At 43.3% G+C, this 20664-nt stretch overlaps 1 protein-coding gene across 1 annotated transcript in view; it reads right to left on the bottom strand.

The window, feature by feature from the left end:
• The window catches only part of LOC309563050 (rap1 GTPase-activating protein 1-like), a 183085-nt gene that overhangs the window by 25938 nt on the left and 136483 nt on the right, over positions 1-20664 (bottom strand). Inside the window, exons 14-18 of the mRNA XM_082267332.1 lie at positions 16964-17035; positions 11993-12079; positions 9455-9592; positions 7208-7311; positions 1437-1557 (exon numbers count right to left, since the gene is read on the bottom strand). Coding sequence (XP_082123458.1) covers positions 1437-1557; positions 7208-7311; positions 9455-9592; positions 11993-12079; positions 16964-17035 — 522 coding nt within the window. The remainder of the gene's footprint in view (positions 1-1436; positions 1558-7207; positions 7312-9454; positions 9593-11992; positions 12080-16963; positions 17036-20664) is intronic.

Below are 20664 nucleotides of genomic sequence, written 5' to 3'. Positions count from 1 at the left end.
TGGGATAACTTTACTGTTACGTTTTTTTTTTTTTTTTTATTCATTAAAGTCTAATCATTGCGTTTGAAAGACTGCTGCGCAAATACAGTGTGACATAAAATATTACAACAATCGCCATTTTATTCTGTAGGGTCTCTGCTAAAAAAATATATAAAATGTTTGGGGGTTCTAAGTACTTTTCTAGCAAAAAAAAAACTGATTTTAACTTGCAAACAGCAAGTGTCAGAAAAAGATCCAGTCTTTAAGAGGTTAAACTTCCTTTCTCCCTGGCAGAGGGAAGGAAAAGATACAAATGTAATCATTTTTGTTTATAGTTAGGAGACTTAATGCTGAAAGGTGTTAGCTGAGTGAGTGAATGAGTCATCCAGCTCACTGAAATGTATCAATTCACAAGTCAGGCAGACTTGACAGAGAAACTCGGTATTTTAAAAATGCCACAATAACAATACCGTGGCTATGCAATACCGCGATATATCGAATTACCGAAAACCGGCATATGTCTAGTCACCGCCACATCCACCACCACCTCAACCTCCCTCCTACTCCATATGGGCCTCGTCCTTCAGAGATGAAGAAGAACATTGTTTTATTTTTCTGTTTTTTTTTGTTGTTTTAAGTTATTTCCCTATCCACATTTGTTTGCAGAGCACTTGCCATGCTCTTAATTACGTTTTGCTGCCATTTGCAGCACTCTAGCCCTTTCCTTTGGTGTTTTAGAGCCATTTTAGTGCCTTAAAGTTCGGGTCCCCATTGACTTCAATGGGGTTCGGTGTCCGGGAAAAGTTCGGTAAAAGTCCGGGACACGGACCCGGACTTTTTTTTAAAGTTCGGCCGAACCCGTCGAACACGGACATCTAGGTGTTCGCTCAACCCTAATTAGGAGTCATCATTTGCCTACTTGCTCTAACTCAAAGTAATAAAGGTAGGGAAATAGTATGTTACCCAGGCAGCCAGCACTTTCAGAATGAAAGGTCGTCCACTGGTTTCTCCCATGACAAATTTAATTTAATTTAACTCTATAATGGCAGTTTCCAGAACTATAGATACTCTGGAGTTCAGTACCTTAAATCCACCAGCAGATGACAGTAAGCTAGCAGTTATTTTTCACTGACATAGCACAGTAAAGCCTCATTAGAAGAGGTTATTCACATATCTTATTCCATTACATATCCCCAACATCATTTTCCTTATTACGGGAGCCATACAAATCCTTCCTTGATGCCCTATAGGCCAGATCCACAGCCAGAATTGTATAGTGCAAATATAGCCTGATATTAAAAGAGCCATTTTTACCAAAGTGCATACGTGCCATCCTGAAATGAGAAATATTCCTTTTATTTTTGGGATATGTGATGGAATGAGACATGAATACATATCCCACATAGATGAAATGATTATTAGAGCAGATATGAATGTCATATACTGGGGGGAGTCACCATTATCTTGTCCTCCGGGGAGCTCTCGCTGCCTTGAGCGCTGCAGAAGCTGCTGCTATTGGATGAGGAGCAGGAAGGCATTGGCTTTCGGCAGAACTCCAAAGTCTGGTTTGCCAAATTTCTTACATATGGAGAGAAACAAAAAAAATCAAGGGTTAATAATTTCCTGCTTTTTTGTGTTGCTTACATACAGTATATAATAACAGGGTCACTCCAAAGTGATTTGTTAGTTTCAGGTGGATCCTGGTGGGCTACATCAGTCCCTGGCTTTATCTAGGTTTGGCATACTCCAACTGTAATATCTCCTTGTCATAATTCCCGGATCTGTACATGTCTACCTGAGAGTTTTGGGTGCTCCCACTCCTGCGGTTAAATTACCCATGATATAGATTAAATAATTTAAAGCAGGGACAATGGAAACCACTCATAAAGGGTACACCAGGTCAGACCCAGGAACTTAGAGAAAGAATGGTGGGAATGGTGGGAACCCCTCCTAATGGGCACAAAAGCTATCCATGTAGGGTAAGTGGTAGATATTCCCTCCATGTTCCTTCCTCGTTGGGTGCCAAGTGTGGATCACATGGGAGACCTATCCCAGGGTGAGTTCTTCTGGGCTACACTAGGCATCTCCCTCGCTAATAGAGGTTGTTCCACCTACAACAGGTACACACTATAGACAGGTTCCTGTAAAAAGTTCTGTTACCCCAGATAACCACTTGTGTCTTCCAGAGATGTATAGTAACTAAGTAGAACTACTTCACTACTGTACTTAAGTACCGAAAGGCGGTATCTGTACTTTCCTAGAGTAGAATTTTTTTTTCCTACTTCCACTTTTACTTCACTACATTTTTTCGATGATTTCAATACTTCTACTCTGATATTTTTTTTTTGTGCTGCATAGTTACTCGTTACTATTATAAAAATTACTACTGCCAGAACAGTAGATGGCAGGTTTCATGAAGCTGAAAACATGTGTATTATCAGCACATCGAAAATAAATGCTACTGTATGTATAAATAAAAGCTGCATTTGAAATAATAAAAGACAATATGGTGTTCAAACTTTTGACTTCTTTCTTTAATAACTACATAACACAGTACTTGTACTTTTACTTTCAGTACTTGAGTAGCATTTTTTTTTTAAACTACTGGTACTTTTACTTTCAGGACTTGAGTAGCAAAATTTAAAAAAAAAACTACTTGCGATACTTAAGTACAAAAAATGTTGAATACTTTAGTACTTCTACTCAAGTCACTTTTTGATTGAGCACTTGTACTTTTACTCAAGTATGGGTTTCGAGTACTTTATACAACTCTGGTGTCTTCTCACTACTCCACTCCACACCAATGTCTTCGTACCCCGGTGTGTTAAGACACACTTGATAAACTGTGTCTCAGTTACTTGCATTACATTTATTTCAGTAACTTTAGACCAGGCAAGGACATTTCAATACTTTAATAGAACTAGTAACTAGAACACGTTACTAGAAGAAAAGTGCAAAATGACCATTTCAAAGTTCAATATACAAGAACAGGATTTTTCCAACATCTCTACTCCTAACTACAGGCTGGTGCTGCACCTGAAAAGGTGAAGTCCAAAAAAGTCCTTCAGAGGCATTCTCATGCAGATGTAAGTCCTTCAGAGGCATACTCCAGTGCTGGTGTCTTCCGGGCGAACCCCAGGTTCCGATGCCTTTACATCCTGATGGTGATAGATGACCTCCTTCTGCTCCTCGCAAGTATCATTCTTTGTCTCTCTCCCTTACAGGTACCCTTTCTCTCTCTAGGGCTTTCCAAGGAGCAAAATCCCTGAACCCTCTCCAACTACCTCTCCGGGGGTTTTCTCTTCTAACTTCTTAGAGGTTAAACTCTTATACCTGACCACTGTCTCATATTTATATATCACAGGATTAGTGGGCCAGGCCCAGAGAAGAACCCACCAAAGACCACAGAACCGGGAAAAGGAATTAACTCGTACCCTCACGGCTGTGACAGCAACTATCTGGCTATTTCAATCCGCTTAAATTTAGATCCTGGAATTCAGTGCAGGGATGGTCAAAGCTACCTATAATGTGAACAACAGGTACACAGACCCGGGAACTTTAACACAGGGATGGTGGGGAACCCTCATAATGGGCACAGCAGGTGTACAGACCTGGAAACTCAGGACAGGGATGGTGTGAACCCCTCATAATGAGCACAGAAGGTCAACAGACCCAGGAACAAAGCAAATAGATCTCACTGATAGCATCCCTGGCAGGTAGAAGAGGGTAGAGGGGGTTCAATTCCACCAACATCAGTTTTGAGTGGACTTTTAAGCCAATCACAAACCATGCACATCACTGCCTACCAAAGAGGAGATTACAATTTAATGTTCCTTTCTTCAGTCATAAATCATATACTGTATATATAAAAGGCCACTTTGGAATCTTACCGGTATTTATGGGGGATCTGAAAGGAGACCGTAAGACTTAAAATGGTAAACACAAGGAGGATCGGTAATCTTCCTGCAGATAGTGTTCCTGGTAGGAATTGAGATCACAACCCCAGTGCTGCACAGCAATAGTGCTAACCTCCTAGAATATTAAAATCCTCTATAAGAGCAGTATGTGGAAAGCAGGATACATTTGTGATAATTTTTGGCAGTGTTGTAATCAGGGCCTCTGACAGGAGGTAGAGCCGGCCCACCTGTACCAAGCCTGGCCCCCATTAGTTCAGCAGGGGGCCTTGAGGCATAGAAGGGCATCTTTAAATACCTTTGGGTGGGGGGTGGGAGTGGCCTTTGTCAGACAGACTGTATTGGGCCCTAAGATGTCTAATGGTTGCCCTGTCTGTAATAATGAGGAAGGGATTGTAAAGATCATATATGATGGCTGACATCTTCAGCTTGCAATTAAATGTCACTTTTAAGCAGGGTGCTATGGTTCTGGTAAGGTTACTTCCACAAAAGTAAGGGTACTCTTTAGTAGTGATGGGCCGAACAGCCCCCTGTTCGTTTCGCACCAGAACATCTCGTACAGGGAAAAAGTTCTAGCGAACATGCAAACTCTATTATAGTCTATGGGACACGAACATGAAAAGCCCTTCGGGTCTGGTATGGATTTTAAGGGGAACCCCACTGTGACGGGAGTCACTTTGGTTGGGGGGCCTGTGGAACCCAGCTTACCTTAGAGAGGTTGGGAAATCCCTGTCTCAGCTCCCTAGGCCCCTCTTATGTGTAAGTCACCCTGTGTCTATTAGGGACATAGGGTGACCAAGGAAATGATAGACAGGTACTTAGTGGACACTGAGAATATGGTTTGAATTACTTCAAATGGGACAGTAATATTTGTCAACCATATATCTCAGGAGATGTGTGAAGACTATTCCTGGCCTGTTTGATTCTGAACATGTTAATTTAAAGAGCTAATCACATTGGCCTCTGTTCTATGTTCTTCAATGTCAGAGACGGACAGTCTGTCACTGGTGGTCTCTCCCTATTGTCTGTGTATTGAGGTGTGATGTGTATTAAGCCTGTCTGCCCCATTGTTAATGAACTCACATGTTGTTTCTGTCAAGATGGTTAGATAATTAGTTCAGGTTAATGCTATTTCTGTACACAATTTCATCTGCATATGATAATGTAAACAGGCATGTAACCTGATGGGGTAATTTGATCAGGAGGGGGAGGTCCTCATGTGTGTATAAATTGTGTGAGATTGTTCAATAAAGTTGATTAGTTGTTTTCAGATTCACACAAGCTAAGTCGTCAGCTAGTTTTGTATGTAGGGTGGCTGGAATATCTGATATCTATGTTCAAGACTGTAGGAAGCTGTATACTGACGGAACCCACAAACACAGTGTGGATTGTGGTTCCGTTACACCCACGCCAAAATTGAAAAAAAAAAAAAACAGAAAATGGCGTGGGGTCCCCCCCAAGATCCATACCAGACCCCCAGTATTGGGGGGGAGGGGCGAGCAAGCGCCCCTGTCAGGGTTACCTGATCCGAGGCCAAGGTGCTGAGAGGGCTCCCCTTGCGGCTCAGTGCGGCACACCCCTGGAGATGGTACAAAGGGTGTGGCGCCCCAAGTGGGACGGGTTACCAGCTGCAGGCAGGTAGGTAGAACCAGGAGCAATCCGAGAGCAAACTGGAACAGGCTGGAATCGCAGCAGAGTCTTCAAGGCTCTGAAGCAGCCGGGCTACCTTGTGCCAAGGAATATTCTCTAGTAGTGGAAACCGTGGTACAAGCCGAGATCATGCACAAGAGAAAACCAGAATAGCCTCTTGAAGCAAGCCAGGGTCATACACGGTAGGTAACGGAAGCACGGTCAGTGGGAGAAGCCAAGGGTCAAACCAGGAGGAGGAGATCAAACGGAATCAGGAACAAGCCAAGTCACAACAGGAAATCCAAACAGGAAACAGGAAGCACAGGAAGCTGAGAGATAATCCAGCAATGAGTCTGATCCTATGGCCACCTTTTATAGGCCATTTCCCTGACAGGCCAGCAGAGGGCTGTTCAGTTGAGTCAGAAGCATCCATTTCTATTACTGGCAATGTTGCCAGTTCTCCTATGGCCATTTCCCTGACAGGCCAGCAGAGGGCTGTGTCAGTTGAGTCAGGAGCGTCCATTTCTATTACTGGCAAAGTTGCCAGTTTTCCTATGGCCATTTCCCTGACAGCCCCCCCTCCTGAACCATATCAGGCCACTTGCCCTTTAACATGGGGAGGGTGCTTTGGGGCGCCCCCCCAAAACACCTTGTCCCCATGTTGATGGGGACAAGAGCCTCTTCCGGACAACTCTGGGCTGTGGTTGTCGGGGTCTGTGGGTGGGGGTTTTATCGGAATCTGGAAGCCCCCTTTAACAAGGGAGCCCCCAGATCCTGGCCCCCCCTATGTGAATGGATAGCGGGTACATCGTACCCCTATCCATTCACCAAAATAGTGTACAAAAAAAATAAACACAAAAGACAGTTTTTGACTTTATTTATTGTATAATAAAAACAAAAAATAGTGTCCGCCAATGTAAAATCCATCATCAATCACGTTGCCCGCCGCACCCAATAAATAGAAAAAAAAAAAAGATCCTCCCGCCTCTTCACACGCCTCCTGCGTAATGAGCCGTTTGAGCGGTGACAGCTCTTGTATAGGAAAGGAACGGAGACACCCAGTTATATCACACGTTGGCACTGCCCCTTCTGACGCTGCGTCAGTAGTTTATTCACTGCACCAAACAGGTCGTTACGCGGGAGGCGTGTGAAGAGGCGGGAGCGTTTTTTTTTCTTCTATTTTTCGGGTGCGACGGGTGAATTTCCCACCGAGAGCCCCATTTGTTTGTGTGTTCAGCGACTCAAACATAAAGCCTATCCCTACTCCTTAGCTAGGGGAACCAGGGTTTGGAATCAAGGAATAGAAAGTCTAATGAGAGCACCAGACCAAGGCACTAAGAGTCCAAACATCTTAATACTGGTGTGGATTCATAACAAGAGGACATAAAACAGCCAACACGTTTTGAGGGTTAAAACTCTCCCCTTCTTCTAGGCTCAAATATTGTATGTAGTTAAAAGGACTCAAAAAATGGTACAGTCACTAAAATGAATTATTTGAAGACTGAATTTGTCTAGGGTCGGTGTAGAAGCTGCATGCATATTCATTTTGGTGACAATGCTGGTTTTTTTGAGTCCTCCCAACCACACAAAGTCTTTGGGCCCCCGAAAGAAGGGGGAGATGTCTAAATCCCCAAAACTCGTAAATATTTATAATAATACCTTATAATAATACCTATAAGTAATACCTTTTCTCCTCTGAGACGCTTTCTATCGCAATGCTGCTACTTCTACACCCACGTGAGAGAGCGTCACGAGAGCGCTGAGGACTCCTCAGAGACAAAGAGAAGGTCTAAAAGAAAGAAATTATAATGAGGCAAAAGATTGAATAGAGGAGATTTATTGGGATCACTCTAAATAAAATTATTCATCATACAGCACACCAACCAGCAGGACCAAATTCAAGGCAGCTTATTGATGAACATCTGCTCATGCTGATACTTATTAGGAATTTGAATGATGCAGAAAGGCAGACTTGGAAGCCCTGAAGAAGCGAGGTACACTCTAAGACCCCTGAAGTGCATCAGCACATTTATTTAGAAGATTTCATATAAGAATATGTAAATCCAGAATTTCATATTCCTGATTAGGGATGGGCCGGATGTTCGAGTTGAACGTAAGTTCAACTTGAACATCGGGTGTTTGTGTGTTCGCTGAACACACAAACTACCGGGGCGCTCGGGGGAAAGTTCGCCCGCCGATGAGTGCCCCATAATGCACTACGCGATTGCAGTGCATTGGGTGCTTGTGATTGGCCAAAGCATGCACCTGACCTGTATGCTTTGGCCAATCACAGCATAACGTCCTGTCAGAGCCATGATTGGCCAAAGGCAGGGTGCCTTTAGCCAATCAATGCTCAGGGGCTATGTCCACGCCCCACACTATATAATGCTGCTGACACGGCAGCCATGTATAGTGTGTGACAATAGAGATTAGGCAGGTGCTTAGGGGATAGTGTGTTGAGTTAGTTTAGTGCAGTCAGTGTAGTGTACATGTTATACCCTACTTTTAAAATGTATATATATCTTGTAGTCCTCCTGGGTCTCCTCTCAGTGCTCCCCAAGCTTTGTGTCCCTGTCACTTATAGTTTGTGAGCAGTACCATGCCAAGCTGACCAGATTTCCCATAGAGTCAGGGAGCAGTGCCATGCCAAGCTGACCAATATTTCCCATAGACACCAATGTTAAAGACGGGGAGCAGTGCCATGCCAAGCTGACCAATATTTCCAATAGATGCCAATGAGCACTGAAAGCTGAATACTGGTCTAGGCAGGAAGGGGTTGAAAGTGCCCTGTATTTAAGTGGTTAAGGGGAACCCTATGACAGAATTAAAAAAAAAAAGCATGGGTCCCCCCCCCCCCCAAAAAAAAATCTATATCAGGCCCTTCGGGTCTGGTACAGATTTTAAGGGGAACTTCATGCAGAATTTTTTAAAAAATAACGGCAAAATCCATACCAGATCCTTATCCGAGCAAGTAGCCTGACAGGCTGTGAGGAGGGGGCGAGCGAGCACCCCTCCCTCCTGAAACATACCAGGCCGCTTGGCCTCAACACTGGGAGGGTGCTTTGGGGTGCCCCCCAAAGCACCTTGTCCCCTTGTTGATGGGGACAAGGGCCTTTTCCCGACAACCCTGGGCTGTGGATGTGGGGGGTCTGTGAGTGGGGGGCTTATCGGAATCCGGAAGCCCCCTTTAACAAGGGGGCCCCAAGATCACACCCCCCCCCCCCCTATGTGAATGGGTATCAGGTACATCGTACCCTTACCCATTCACCAAAAAAGTGTACAAAAAAATAAACACAAAAGAAGTGTTTTATTCAAAAATAAAAATAAAAAAAAATAGTGTCCCTCGATGTAAATCCATCATCAGTCATGATGCTTGCCTCACCCGAAAAATAGCAAAAAATTCAAAGAGGTTTCTCGCCTCTTCTGAGGCGTACCCGCCGAATGACGCTCTTGAGCTTTGACAGCTGTTTTATAGGCAAGGGGCCACCTGGGTAAATCACCCAAGGGCACCACCCCCTTCTGACGTCACATAACGTTAAGACACAGAGAGTAAATGTTTTTACAGATGGAAGAAATCCAGCAGCTAAACAGCCACTGGATTGCTTTCATGGACCCCTGGTTTCTGATGGGAAGCTCTGAAAAAACAAGAAGCTGTTGATTTCTATCATCCAATCACGTGCAAGCACAAATGCAGTTTTTATTCCTTGCATGTCATTGGGTAATCTTTGCAAAGCGAAGCTTCACCTCATTTACTAAGCTCTGTAGCAAATGCACTTGCAGTGCACAGTATATTTGCCTTTAGTAAATCAACACCATTGTCTAACACAACCCTGATGTGTAACAAATTCATTAAGTGGATAAAAAATGGAACACAAAGGGAAACAATTCTCATAGATGTCACACTAAATGATGCCCATCCTCCCCTCACTTACTTTAAAGTTTTCCAAAAAACCACTAGAGGGGTTTTCCATCTTGTCTCCAGAACTCTCATCCATTGTCCCCAGGACTGTCTGACTGTGCAGAAATAGTTCTTCATACAGAGTGTCCATAAGGCAGCTGCGTGTTCGCTCCTAAAGAGTCAAGACATTTTCTAAGTGTTCGCGCATTTGTTGGTAGTTTGAGGCCAGTTTCCACCATCACTTGCTCCCAACCATTGTCCAAACTTCCATATATTCTAGGCTACCTTGGCTTATTCACTACTTCTTACAATGAAGGTTTCAAATAGATATGACTCTACAGTTAACAGGAGATAAATACTTAGAGGCTTATTTATAAAGCACTGGATGAAACTTTCACCAAACATTTACTGGCGGTGAATCAATCAATAATACTTACAACACGTATACCTGGAAGACTGACCTGCCATCAATGTTTGGTGAATGTCAGATATACTCCTTTAGACGTATGTCCTTTCGAGTGTATGTCAGGCCAAAAATGTGTTTTCTAGTTTTGGATATAGTGAGGAAAGATTAGAACTCCTGTTGTGTTTATATTGTTTTTCCAGGTTCCTTTAGAGAGATTTACCCTCACTTCCTGTCCTGCTGACAATGATTTTTACCAAACAGGAAGTGAGTTCTAGGCTTCCTCTACTCTACTAAAGAAAACCATCTTTATATATGCCTATGTTGCTGTTAGAGAGCTCCCCTACTTCCTGCCTAGTAAATCTTTCTCAGCAGAAGAGGAAAATCTTTAGAATGGAGCTCCAGGTGGCAAGAAAAACCTAAAATGGGTTCTAATCTCTCTCTATTCTATGCAAAAAAACGAAGATAACATTTTTTGGCTGGGCAAAGAACAGCAATATGCAACTATAATGGTTAAGACACCGGCATGGTTGTAATCTTCTTGACCTCATCTGCAAAAGACCAATCACACACTACTGTCAGTGTGGTGAAGTCCTAAGGCATGTCCTGAACAATAAAGTTTTATTGTAAGGTGACACTGGGATACAAAGCAAACCTAAGAGCGACAACCTTTTCTGCTTCTATCTACATGACCTTAGCCTGGTGGAACCATCACTATGCTCTGGGCTCTCACTCTTAGAGGCTCTGACTCAAAATGGTTCAATATATACTTTATAGAATCAGTCTAAGCTGATATTTCAGTGTTTGGCTGCTTAGGGGCTTATTTCGATTGACATTGTATTGCTGTGTTGACATGCACTTGGAATGGACATCAAATGCAGGTCAGCTAAATAATCCTATTGACTTTAACTGAGAAAAACCAAGGCAGGTCAAAGGCTGCAGTTGACCTGCATTGTGTTGCGCTGCTTTTCCTTGGGCGCAGCATGTTTTATTGAGGTACATTTGAACTGCTGGCAAAGAAGGCCAAAAACAGCCTTTTCTTGAAACACTGTTTTCCATTTGAAAACAGCTCAATGCATTTAAATAGAAAATGCAGCATTTGAATAGAATGCCTGTTGACATGGGTGGATGGTGTTTTAGCCAGCGCTCAAACATTTAATGTATCCCTTAAACCCCTAAACCTTGACATTAGCTTAATCTTGTGCCTGATCCCTAAAGCCCCGTACACACGCGTAGAAAATTGGCGGGGAATTTTCGTCCAACGTCCGATCTGCCGATTTTCGGCTTGTTAGTATGATGCTTCCGACAACCAACTCCGACTTTTCGGCCACAAAAAATCTGGTGTGCAGACTATAAAATTTTTGTTGGCCGTCAACACAACGGCCGATTTTCCATCAGTCAGTACAGATTTTGTCAGACAAAAATCTTATGAGCAAGCCTGGGCATGCTCAGAGAAGAAAAAACACAAAGAAAGCAAATATTAAAGAGAAGATGACCAGCGCTACGGATTTGTAATATATGAAGAGAGTGTGGATAAAAAAAGTATTTATGGATAAAAAAAGGTGTAAGCTGCCACCAATCAACCCTTAAGTGCAAGGGTGAGAGTGAAAAATTGAAGATGTGACGATTGGTATCAGCGCTACCTTAAGGTGATTTAAATGATAAAATGCCACGAACTGGCGTGAGTTAAAATAATAATATAGGAAAATAAATACAAACAAATGTCAAAGTGTCACCAATTATTGTGAGTAAAAACTCCTTAGAAAATAAGTGCATAAACAATATGTTTATTCAAATTATAAAGGATGTTCAAATCAACAGCCACAACAAATATAGTGGTATGTGAAAAAACAAGATACATAAATATTGTGACAAGCGTGAAATAAAGATTCCTCCCACAACCACAAGTGTATTACCAGGTCACAATTGCCTGATATGTGTGCCACACATAATGTGATTGAATGGTGAAGAAATGCTGCTAAGTGAAATCCAAACTACCTTCAATTTGGACTCGTGTTATTATACAGGAAAATGGTATGACCTAGAAGAACACTCTACTGAATCCCTGGCTAAGCCCTCATGGTCATTCTGATGGGTTATTTACCCTTCATGTCTAGATCTAGATACCACTCAGAAGACATCAGATGCCCCGACGTACATGATCCTCACCTGAAGCTTGGAGAACCTCTCTGCCTTGTAGCAGCTGACCTCAGCATTGATCAATTTGGTGAGAAGGAATTCTCGAAACTGCTGGTTCTAGGAGGAAAGACTTGTTATTGGGTAAATTGGATAAATATGATGTATATAACATGGGCAAACCTAACCTACAATATATAAGCTTGTTAGGCTCCCCATTCCAAACCCGTGGGCATTAATATGGAGCCCAGGGGAAAATAATCTCTCAAATATTTGATGTCAATAGAAGAGTGGGCCCCAGAAAAATGCCCTCCAACTCACTGATGTCAGTAGTGGCCATCAGTGAAGAATAATTTGTCAAATCACTGATGTTAGTGGGATAGTGACCACCAGTGAAGAACTCCTCAAATCAGTGGTGTCATTGAGATAGTGACCCAAGAAAAAAACACTACTTCAAATTATAAGTCTAAGTGGAGTAGTGGTCACCAATGAAGAATAATTCCCCAAATCATTGGTCTCAGCGGGATAGCGACCAATAGAAAAAAGTCCCCTTCAAGTCATCGTTGTCAGTAGGGTTTGGTTACCAGTAAAGAACAACACACAAAATCATTAGTGTCATTGGGATAGTGACCCCCAGGAAAAAAACATACATTGAAATTACTGGTGTCAGTTTGATAGTGGTCCAAAGGGGAGAATGGCCCCTTAAATCATTGGTGTTGGTGGAATGGTGTGCCCCAGGGAAAATACTCCCAAACATCACTGGTGTTAGTGCTGGTACTTATCATAAGACAGGAGCCAGCTTGGGAGTCTGCGAAAATGTTAAAATCCCCTAATACACATATTTTTTTATTTTTTTTAGTAATGAGCATCTAATGGTTTGGTTAAAACCATTCCTAATGCTCAGAAGGTCCAGCAGTGAGCTGCTAGTATCTGACCATAGTTGCTGATGGCTTTGCTCCCCTGTATGAGCCTGTCTAGGTGGAAGCACAGTCCATATGGTGCCTAACATTCCCAAGCATGAGGCACATAGTTATATAAAGGGTAAGATTGAATGAAGACAATAGTCCATCCAGTTCAACCTGTGTTGGTGTGTGTGTAGAAAATAATTTCCTATATCCCCGTATATATTGTTTTCACTAGGATGCACGTGCTAAACTCTGCACGTGCCGACACCACCGATTGCAGAAGAGAGTTCCACTTTCTTACTGCCCTGACAGTGAAAAAACCCCTACGCAGCTTAAGGTTAAGCCGCTTCTTTTCCAGTCTCATCATGTGGCCACGTGTCCTCTTACACTCCCTGGGACTGAAAAGTTTCACACTTATGCTGGGATCACCATTGAGATATTTGTATATTGCTATCATATCTCCTCTCAAGCGTCTCTTCTCCAGGGAGAATACATTTAGCACTCGTAGTTGTTCCTCATAATTGAGGTCCTCCAGTCCCCATATTAATTTAGTTGCCCTTCTCTGGACTCTCTCCAGCTCCAGCACATCCTTTCTGAGGATTGGTGACCAGAACTGGACAGAATACTCCAGATGTGGCTGAACCAGAGTTTTTAAAAGTGGCAGGATTATACTGTAGTGTTATCTCTGGAGTAAATTCCCTTTTTAATGCATGCTAATACTCTGCTAGCTTTGCTTGTTACAGCATGCTTTTGCTCAGTCTGTCTTCTACTAGGACCCCTAGATCCTCTTCCATACTGAAATCCCCTAGGGGTTCTCCCCCTAGTGAGTAATTTGTGTTTATTTTTTTACCCTCTGAGTGCACTACTTTACATTTTGCAATGTTAAACTTCATTTGCCATCTAGTAGCCCACTCCATTAATTTATTCAGGTCTATATCTTGCTGTGATACTATTGCCCTACATATTTTTGTGTCGTGAGCAAACACTGATATCAAGCAATTTATCCCATCCTCTATATAATTTATAAACAAATTAAACAGAATTGGTCCCAGGACAGAGCCTTGGGGCACCCCACTAGCCACTGTAGACCATCCTGAGTACACAATATTTATCACTTTTGGCTTGCTCCTGCAGCCAGACTTCTGTCCAAAAACAAACCCTATGGTACCCACTGACCTCAGTTTGTAGATTAAGCATTTGTGGGGGACTGTATCAAATGCTTTTGCAAAATCCAGATACACCACATTCACTGACCTACCTCTGTCCAGATGGCAGCTCACTCCCTCGTGAAATGTTAATAGCTTGGTTTGCCAAGAGGGTCCTTTCGTAAACCCATGCTGACTTCTGCTAATGATACTGTTTTCATCTGTAAATACTTGGATATGGTCCCTTATCATCCTCTTAAATAGTTTACAAACTACCGATGTTAGACTGACAGGCCTATAGTTTCCAGGAATATATCTCTGCTCTTTTTTGAATATTGGTACCACATGGGCTTTTCGCCAATCAGCTGGTACCAATCCTGTCAGTATGCTGTTCATAAAGATTAGGAACAGCGGTCTGGCTTTAACCTGACTGAGTTCTTTAAGGGCTCTTGGGTGTAAGCCATCTTGTCCTAGTGATTTATCTACAGTATGTCACAAAAGTCAGTACACCCCTCACATTTTTGTACATATTTTATTATATTATTATTATATAGGATTTATATAGCGCCGACAGTTTACGCAGCGCTTTACAACTTGAGGGTAGACAGTACAAATACAATACACTTTAATACATTAGGAATCAGAGGGCCCTGCTTGTTAGAGCTTACAGTCTATTATATCTTTTTATGTGACAACACTGAAGAAACAACACTTTGCTACAATGTAAAATATTAAGTGTACAGCTTGTAAAACAGTGTAAATTTGCTGTTCCCTCAAAATAACTCAACACACAGCTATTAATGTCTTAACCGCTGGCAACAAAAGTGAGTACACCCCCTAAGTGAATATGTCCAAATTTAGCCCAATTAGCTATTTTCCCTCCCTGGTGTCATGTGACTCATTAGTGTTACAAGGTCTTAGGTGTGAATGGGGAGCAGGTGTGTTATATTTGGTGTTATTGCTCTCACTCTCTCATACTGGTCACTTGAAGTTCAACATGGCACCTCATGGCAAAGAACTCTCTGAGGATCTAAAAAAAAAAAAAGAATTGTTGCTCTACATAAAGATGGCCTAGGCTATAAGAATATTGCCAAGACCCTGAAACTGAGCTGCAGCATGGTGGCCAAGACCATACAGCGGTTTAACTGGACAGGTTCCACTCAGAACAGGCCTCACCATGGTCGACCATAGAAGTTTAGCGCACGTGCTCAGCATCATAAACAGAGGTTGTCTTTGGGAAATAGACGTATGCTGCCAGCATTGTTGCAGAGGTTGAAGGAGCGGGGGGTCAGCCTGTCAGTGCTCAGACCATACACCGCACACTGCATCATATTGGTCTGCATGGCTGTGATCCCAGAAGGAAGCCTCTTCTAAAGATGATGCACAAGAAAGCCCACCAATAGTTTGCTGAAGACAAGCAGACTAAGGACATGGATTACTGGAACCATGTCCTGTGGTCTGATGTGACCAAGATAACCTTATTTGGTTCAGATGGTGTCAAGTGTGTATAGTGGCAACCAGGTGAGGAGTACAAAGACAAATGTGTCTTGCCTACAGTCAAGCATGGTGGTGGGAGTGTCATGATCTGTGGCTGCGTTAATTGCTGCCGGCACTGGGGTGCTACAGTTCATTGAGGGAAATTATGAATGCCAACATGTATTGTGACATACTGACGCAGAGCATGATCCCCTCCCTTCAGAGACTGGGCCACAGAGCAGTATTCCAACATGATAACGACCCCAAACAGACCTCCAAGATGATTATTGCCGTGCTAAAGAAGCTGAGGGTAAAGGTGATGGACTGGCCAAGCATGTCTCTAGACCTAAACCCTATTGAGCATCTGTGGGGCATCCTCAAATGGAAGGTGCAGGAGTGCAAGGTCTCTAACATCGACCAGCTCCATGATGTTGATATGGAGGAGTGGAAGAGGACTCCAGTGGACACCTGTGAAGCTCTGGTGAACTCCATGCCCAAGATGGTTAAGGCACTGCTGGGAAATGATGGTGGCCACACAAAATATTAACACTTTGGGCCCAATTTGGACATTTTCACTTAGGGGTGTACTCACTTTTGTTGCCAGTGGTTTAGACATTATTGACTGTGTGTTGAGTTATTTTGAGGGGACAGCAAACTTACACTGTTATACAAGCTGTACACTCACTTTTTTACATTGTAGCAAAGGGTCATTTCTTCGGTGTTGTCACATGAATAGATATAATAAAATATTTACAAAAATCTAAGGGGTGTACTCATTTTTGTGAGATTCTGTATGTTGAGCTTCTCATGGAGTAGAAAATGATGCTCAGAAGAGGAGGATCATTAGGAAGAAGGAGAGCTCTTGGCATTCCTGCTCTCCTAGCACTCACTATCAGTGAGCAAAGCACGCACCTTTAGTACTGCTACTGAGCTGCGTGAGTGATGGGGAAGATTCAAGAGTATCTTGCGAACACAATCTCCCCTCTGATACAGTTCTGGGTATAGACCCTTTAAGGGTTCTAAGCGGTGTAGCTCTCCAATGTACTCAGGATTAACTAACTAACTGGTGTTCGAACATGGAACGTAGGGAGTTCTTGTCCATTCATGGCAAGAAGGAGGTTGTGGTGTGGCACCAGGCTGTGGCCTGGTGGTTGAGAAGTTTTGATCTAGACAGCAGTTACCACAATCCACTGCTGTTCAGAGTGCAGTGTTTAAGCCAGAAAACTAAATGAATAGCTTCCCAAGTAATATCATACTGATGGTGGTAGTTGTTGGTGAGGGGCAACAAATATAAGAGAACACATATGAAAATCCATGGAAGGTAGGACAATTGTTTTCAGGAGAAGACATTAACCCTGGGTATAAAGTATTTGGAAATTATCTAGATTTGTTCAGCAAATCACCAAGGTATACAGTATGTCTAGTGTAAATATATAGGTATCCTCCCCTGTATAAGGAAAGATTGTCATCTTGATTACCTTTTGAAACACAGTAGGATTTGGAAGAGCTGGTCCAAATCCTGGCACATCATCCCGAGCTGTAACCGAGACCTGGGAAGACAATATACTGTATATTAGGAGATTTTTGTAAATTAGAAAACACTTGTCCAGATAAAAATGTGTTATAAGAGAGGAGTCATCCAAAATGGTTAAAAGAATGTTTCCTTATCTTCTTTCTTTATTTATGTCAACCTTTTTTTTCATATGTAGCGGACCCCCAAGAACCCCCTAGGGCCTAGTGATGACCTTCAGAGGCAGAGAGGGGCTACATACCTCCTGTGGGTGTGGATTGTCAGGCATGGTGGGTAGTGATGCAGGTAAAATAAATGCTGGGCACCAGTCACTTTTATGCTGAAGTAAAAGAATAGTTTATTTCTTCTCAACAGGACAAGAATAAACCGGGGGAGAGAGGGGTAGGGTCCAGGACACCCTTTAAGAACAGTCTATTAGGCAGACTCCCACTGCAAAAGACAGGTATTCAGACAGCAGTACAGGATAACAGACCTTGAGAATCACTAGGTATCCATGAGCTTCAGATTGATCTGGGAGACATCTTCTCTCCACTAGACACAATCCCTTTCTGTGGTCTGTACTGTCTGGACAGCTGTCCTCCATAAGAAACAAGCAGGTTACTCACACAGGTTACTGGATGTCTGTGGATGATCTTTCCCATGTGGGTCGCTGGCTCTCCTCAGCAGAATCCCAGGTATCTGACCAGGCCTCAGGCTTCAGGCCTAGTCAGCAGCAAACAGCAGCACACACCCTCCCCCAAGGGGGTCCGGGCGGGAAGAGAGCGATTATTGGACCTCCCATCCTTTAAATAAGATCTCCCAGAATGCCGTAGTGACACTGTAATTGGCTGAGAGACACATGGACATTAACAGTTTGTTTAACTGTAATTCTCACACTAGAGTCAGAGGCAACAGTGCCACCTACTGACGGAAGGGAGAAACGCAGTCAAACCAGATTAAGAGAGGAAGTCCAATTAACCACAGTAAAATTACAGCCAAGCTAGTTAAGGCCCAGCAAACTAAATTTAACAGCAACCTTGCATTAAGACAAGGGTGCTACACATATTTCAGGTATATATAGTCTATATTTCATATATACAGTATACAGGGCTCAAAATTTCAAGTCCTGAGCTACTAGCCAGGCCTTAAGGGTTACTCGCCACTACTTGCCCCACCTAACCCCTACCCTGCCCTGCCCCTAAATGCGCCCTCAGAAAATTATTTTATAAAATTACACTGTTAAATGTTTTTGCATGACTGCAGAAGTTGCACAAATAAATATTAATAACAACAGTGTGATTAGATGTGCGTTTTACCTGGATTTTAGGTGCACTTCTATTGAATTCTATTACACAGTGCATTTTCTGAAGCCGCATCAAAGATGCAGCATGCAGGACTTTAAAGCGCTTTCATGAAAACGCACTTTGTAATAGAAATTCAGTAGAAATGCACCTAAAATCCAGGTAAAACGCACATACAATTACACTGGCCAAACCACAGTTCACCAGTTATTAGGGATAAGAGAGTGAATAGGGGGGCTGGGGGGTCTGGGTTGTAATAATATATGTTAATGAAGAGCAGAGTGAAGGACTGTAGAGAAAGTGCTAAGGCTGTATTTTGGGACAGGACAGGACAGGGTCAGCTAAATGGCTGCTTGGAATGCTCAGAGCTGGGACCAGAGGCTGCAGGACATACAGTACAGATTTATGGAGAGGAGAGCTGAAAGATAGAAGTAGATGAAGGGTTAATGTGAACAGAGGAGTACAAGAATCGCTGCAGACTTACGATTGTGCAGGGAAGATAAAGACAAGTGCGAGGAGACGGACAAAGTGAAAGTAACCTGGCCGAGTAGAACAAACCAACAGGGGAGGGGAGCTTGGAAGGAGAGAAGTGATTAACGGCTGCAGGAGAGATAAGTGGCTGGAACGGAGGAGTCCAGAAATCATGCATTGTGCTGCTGCAATAACAGGAGGGAGAACGACATTCACTCCTGTCAGGCATGTGAAGGCAGAAGCTCCTAGTGCGTCCCCCCCCCTCATCAAAGATATGGACACTGCCCACCCTTGCACGTCCAGACAGTGTTCTGTTTCTTCCTCTCCTTGCTCGCATTCAATCATTTTTCACTCGCAAAATGCGAGCAGGCGAGTGAAAAATTTGAGGGCTGCAGTATATATATTACTGATTGACCGATATCGTTTTTTTACCACCGATACCGATATTTGGGTCATCGGATATTGGTATTGGCCGATATCTGCCGATATTTTCGGACATTAAAGAAAAAAATTTTTTTTTAAATGTCTACAGGTACTGTGGTGGAGGGATCTGGGGGTCTAAAAGACCCCAAACCCCTCCTCTGCACTTAAAGCATTCAAAACGCCAAGTACTCGGGTACTCGGCTGCGCCAAATCCAAAGAAATGGAGACTCGGTCAGACGGGGGCGGTGCAGATGGAGACCTGGTCAGATGGCGGCGGTGAAGGTAGGATGCCCGGGTCTCCCGGGGGGACAGGAGACCCAGGCGAGCCGCGGAAGGCTTTTTAACTGGGGGGGGGTAGTCCTGCTCCTTGGAATTACAACCGAGCGGCTTCTCAGCCGCATCGGTTGTCATTACAAGACAGCCGACCGTCGGCTTTGGACACCGGTACCGGGGTGATGCCTCTAGCTGCAGGCATCACCCTGGTACATGCAGTTTCCCGAAATATCGGCAATATCGGTAAATCAAAAGGCCGATTCCGATATATCGGGGAAAGTGCATATCGGCCCTCGATATATTGGATTTGCCGATAATCGGTCGATCCCTTATATATATATATATATTTACCTTAATTTACCTTGGATTATTTTTCTATTTTCATATATGACCAGTAGGGGGTACATTCAGCTACATTTCATATGTATTCCTATACTGTACTGTTCATAGAGCTCAATGGCTGAAGCTGAGGGTTACCCACATAAATTAATGAGCCAGAGCAGAAACCCCTACCCCCTATGTCCCCCGAAGTTTCATTCAGAGACTAGCAGACCTATTTATAGTGGGGAGCAGATATTATTATACACTCTCCGCTACATGGGACACTGTTGATCCACACCCCAGCCTGCATTTCATCTCCTTCTTTTCAACTATATGCTAACCAATCTGGTTAATGTGCCCCATTTTCTATCACCTATAGCAGGGGTCTCCAAACTTTCTGAACATAGGGCCAGTTTACTGTCCTTCAGACTTTGAGGGGGTTGGTCAGTGGCCAGTGGGAGTTGAAAATGCTCTGGTATCAATTTGAGTAAAGAATGCCCCATCATTGTTATTGTTGGGAGGAATAGTTGCCCATTGTTGGCATTAGGGGAAGAAATAGTGCCCCATCATTGGTGTCTTTGGGAGGAATAGTGTCCCATTGTTCATATCAGGGGAAGCAATTGTGCTCCATAATTGGTGTCAGTGGGAAGAATAGGCCTCTGCAGTTGGTGTCAATGGGAGAAATACTGCCCCCTCATTGGTGTCAGTGAGGGGAATAGTGCCCCATTGTTGGGGTTAGTGGTAGGAATAGTACCCTATTGTTTGGGTCAGTGACAGGAATTATGCCTTGTATCAGTGAGAGGAATAGTGTCCCGAGGGCCTGATAGAAGCAAGCAAAGGGACACATTCGGCCTCAAAGTCACATATTGGAGATCACTGA

This window comes from Pelophylax lessonae (assembly GCF_965119305.1).
Source record: "Pelophylax lessonae genome assembly, chromosome: 9".
NCBI lineage: Eukaryota > Metazoa > Chordata > Amphibia > Anura > Ranidae > Pelophylax > Pelophylax lessonae.
Note: the sequence above shows the minus strand (reverse complement) of the source record. Positions and strands in the feature narration are given on the sequence as shown.